The sequence below is a fragment of the Leptopilina heterotoma genome, unplaced genomic scaffold (assembly GCF_015476425.1).
Source record: "Leptopilina heterotoma isolate Lh14 unplaced genomic scaffold, ASM1547642v1 Lhet_38, whole genome shotgun sequence".
Classification (NCBI taxonomy): domain Eukaryota; kingdom Metazoa; phylum Arthropoda; class Insecta; order Hymenoptera; family Figitidae; genus Leptopilina; species Leptopilina heterotoma.
The window spans coordinates 2,762,327-2,766,858 of record NW_025111054.1 but is presented as its reverse complement, the minus strand read 5'-3'; the positions used below and the strand labels follow the sequence as shown (position 1 = coordinate 2,766,858).

The following is a 4,532-nucleotide window of genomic DNA, read 5'->3' as shown; positions in this document are numbered from 1 at the left end:
GTTCTTATTTAGTTGAATTAATAAATAGACTGACAGAAATTAGAAAATTAACTGCAGAAAATCTCATAAAATCAAAAATAAGATCCAAAGAAAATTATGACAAGAAAATTAAACCCTTTTTAGGAAAAATAGGAGACAAAGCCTACGTTTTAAGGGAAGTAAAGAAAAGTAAATTTGATCCTTATTATCATGGGCCCTATGAAATTGTGGATATTTTAAATAAACATACCGCTATTCTCATTAATAATGATGGTCAGAGGTTTCAAAAGCATATAGACAAATTAAAATTAGCTTATGAATAAAATAATAATACTATTTTATGTCTTGTAGATGGCTGAATTGATCCTTCGCACACCTCCACTCCAAGGAGAACTCATCAATATAATTATATTTCCAAAAGGAGATATCAACCAAATAGAATTTCCTAAAGGAATTTTAGAAGAGTTAACTGCTGAATATGACTTAACAAAACCCTTTTATAGTATAGATAATGTATCAGGACCCCCAAATAGCAGACGTTACGACGTAAAATGCGTAGTAAAAGATTTAAACAATGATAATATTTTTGTTGTGACGGTAAAAAATGAACGAAAAATCAAAGATGCAGAACATTCTGCGGCGCGCAAAATATTAAAAATGCTAGAAAAAGTTTATTATTTTAGCGAGCAAGAAAAAGAAAATACTTCAAGAGGTCTGAAATACATAATGTGTCAAGAGGACCCCTCCATTTTAAGAATTAAACTCTATAAATGGAGCAACTGTTGTGAACTCTGTTATTTGAGAGGACATACTAAAATAGGATGCTTTAGGCCCTTAAGAAATAAAAAATTGTTAACCCCCAAAATAAATAACACTAACGATAATTGCTGGGAAATCCCAGGAGTACCTGTACAAAATATTGAAATCACAAATAATGAAGATAACTGGGATCTCCCAGAGTCCACGTTTAATTAATTGTAGATGTTTGGAATAATAATTAAAAATATAAAGATATATAAAAAGAAAATGAAAAATAAAGACGAGAGAAAAGAAGGAAGAGGATTTGGAGGTCGCCTTCTTCTTTCCTCTTTATTTTATAATAAAACACTTAATAATTCATTAAAATTAATAATTATACCAGATAAATATAATTAATTAACAAATAAATAAATAAATAAATAAAAATTATATACATATAAAAGTTTCTAGAAAATTCTAGTAACTCAGAATATAAAATTCTCTAGAAAATTCTAGTAACTTAAAATATAAAATTCTGTACAAAACTCTAATAAAACCACTTAGAAACACCAAATAATTCAAATATATATATTTTTCTTTCAGATGGAAATACCATTCATTGGATATTTTTCGGATGCCATCGATTATATCTCTATCATTTTTAAAATAATTCTATTCTTAATAGTATTAATAGTATTAAAAAATATCTACATTTTTTATAAAGTTATAAAAAATAGGCGACAAAGATCAAACCATCCCTCAAATATCTAAAAACATTGAGGACAATGATAATTTAACAAGGGGAGAATCGACAAAATTCTTGAATAATTTTTCTTAATTATAATAAAAATTTAATCATAATGCTGTTTCGAATTAAAAACACCTGTCTGAATTGTAAGCAAGGAAATAATTCATGAAACATTTCAAAATGACTTAAAACTCATGTTCAAAAAAAAAAAAAAAAAAAAAAAAAAAATTTGCGCAAGTCATATTACACAACTTAACATTTTTCCCGCCAATTTATTTGAAATATTTTAATTTTGAAATGTCTCAAATCTTGCATAGCCAATCAACAAAATTATTATTATATAATTACTACGTTAAAATTGTTATCAAAGTAAAATTAAGCAGTAATAAAAACAACCAAATAAGTATTACAAAGGAAACTAAACTCAAAACCATATATTTAATATTACTATATTATTAATCAAAAAATATTTTATTTATAAAAATCTTACAAAAATTCTTTTACAAAACATTATAACTATATGAATGGATGATATATATATATATAGTAAATACATCATCAATATAATTATTTAATCCTTTGAGACAAAATACTGTACTTAATAATGAATTATAAATTTCAAATAAAACAAAAAAAAATGTATTTTTCAATTGCACAATTCTAATTTAATAACTAAATTCAAAAAAAAAAAAAAAAAAAAAAAAGTGGATGAAAATTAAGTAGTTTAATCACCAAATTACTATTACGCATCTTCAATACAAACAGTTGGAATACCATCTTCAACGTTGCGAACCATAATACGCGGAAATGAAGGATCCACTGTCTCATGACCGCATCTACATCTATAAGGATTGAACTGCATATGGAAATAACGACCGCAAACACAAAATCGATCAGGATTACCTCCAAAACTGAAAACAAACATACAAACAAACATAAGTAAATGAAAAGAAAACAAAAAATATATATATATATATATATATATATAATTACAAAAAAAAAAAAAAAAGGGAAACAGATAAATCAATAAATAATAAACTAAGAAGTTACCTGGAAGGCGATAATGTTGGAAGAGGAGCCGGATGTAAAGTTATTCTGCGCAAGATACGCTGCATCTCCTGTGTTAATAATTGAACGCGTGACATCACTTCAAAAAACTCCTCACGATTTGCCAATCTTTTATTACGTATAAATTGTTCATCTGGACATGGACCATCATGAAGAATTGGAAATCTGCACCTCTCTGTTGATAAAGATGCGTGTAAAATCGGATAACGCACAAACTCCTGGAGATATTGAGCTCGTTGCATCAATCTTCCTAATTCACTTATTAGGCAAAAAAGCTGGTTTAAAGTGCGTACTGTCGGCATTCTCACGCTCCTCCTATATGCATCTAAAGTATAATAAACCCAAATAAATAAACGACAATTTTAATTATAAAATGAAGAAAAATTTAATATACCCGATCAAAATAAACTTATGCAGAATCCTCGTCTTCTAAAGATTGACTCAAAAAGAAAAATTTTACGCTTCAGTTCAATCGAATTAATAGTAACAATAACACTGTTCAAATTATGATCCAATGAAACCACCGAAAATTCAGAAGACGGAACAAATTCTCCTAAAATATCGAAACACAAAAAGGAAAGAGTGTCAATTGCCCGATTAACCGGAACATCCCACAAAACAAATCGAAACAAACCAATGAATTCTTCCAGTTTTACTAATTCTAAATTGAAAAGATATGAATTGGAGAAAAGCAACGCACTATATTCATTTCTCACTGAACAAAGGGTCATCTCACTTTCAAAAATTTTTAAATAATCAAATAAAACCGAATCAAAATTAAAAATGAATTCCCATTGATCTACATTTATTTCCTCTATATCGGCCATTTCAATCAAAAGCTAAATTCAGAATGAGAGAAATTAATGTACTTACCGAAACTATATGGAGCAGGATTCATGATGACTACTCGAAGATGCTGCAATATACTGACCATCCCCAATCAACATGCAGAAGAAACAAACTGTACACCTCATCAAAAGGCATTTTATCTGCTTTTCAGGTCACTAACCTAAGTCAAATTGTCACTAAGACAATAACACATATTTAGGTCGCAGGACTGCTCCATTCTTATCACTAATACTAATGATGCAATCAGATTAGCACGTGTGAAGAAGCAGCCTCATGAGCAACATCAAAACTTCCGTGTCAGCATAATACAAATTATGCAAACAAATAAATAGGTCTTCATAAATAAGTTTATCGAGGACGATAAACAAATTTAAGGAAGGAGGACTGTTACATTCCGTGTAACCAAAAATTTAAAAAAAAAACGTTATTATTATTAGTTATTTTGATGATAAAATTGCTTAATTATATACATACACTTTCAAGTGTGTGTGGATGTGTATATGTGTGCATATATTAAAAATATATGCATATGTGTATACATATCTACACGCTTACATATATAAAAATAATAAATTATTAAGGACTAATAGTATTTTAATTTAAATAAAATCTAAAATTCAAAAAGGTAGATAATAAAGGTATTGACTACTTTGTTACCTTCAAACGAAATAATGAAATACTGCGTTAAAGCAGACATAATAGAAATCTACTTATAATTTAAAATTTAAACTGTATATCAAGATTTATATAAAGAATATTTCGTAATTAAAATTATTATATGTCCATATATCATGAACTCAATTAAAAGGTGTCATGAACTAGAAACCGCAATTAATAAGCTATGATGAATATTTGAAATTATAACAATGTATCTACGATTGAGAAATCGATTTCGCAATCAGTAGAGAAGACATATTATTCATAAATAGAGCACACGTGAATTCTTGCGAATTTTGCAAATTGTTTTTATTATTTGCTCTCATTAAGTCAGTATATAAATCACGAAGAAATCTTAATTATTGTCAAATACTCCGGTGAGTTTCTACCCGAACGGTATCGTAGAGTCGGCCCTTCAATTGTTAAATTCGCGTTAACTTAAAAATAGTGTTACAGAAGTTGGTTTCTTTTATTTATCCATACGGGGGTAAAT

General features: G+C 27.9%; 1 protein-coding gene across 1 annotated transcript; it reads right to left on the bottom strand.

Annotated features, from left to right (window-relative positions):
* Positions 1–2,207: 2,207 nt before the first annotated feature.
* LOC122505894 lies at positions 2,208–3,843 on the bottom strand. Its single transcript, XM_043617764.1, has 3 exons — positions 3,407–3,843; positions 2,516–2,858; positions 2,208–2,376 (listed from the first exon to the last, which is right to left on the bottom strand). Exons 1-3 carry the CDS (start codon positions 3,465–3,467, stop codon positions 2,208–2,210), a joined length of 573 nt encoding a protein of 190 aa, XP_043473699.1. The 5' UTR covers positions 3,468–3,843.
* Between the last annotated feature and the right edge of the window lie 689 nt (positions 3,844–4,532).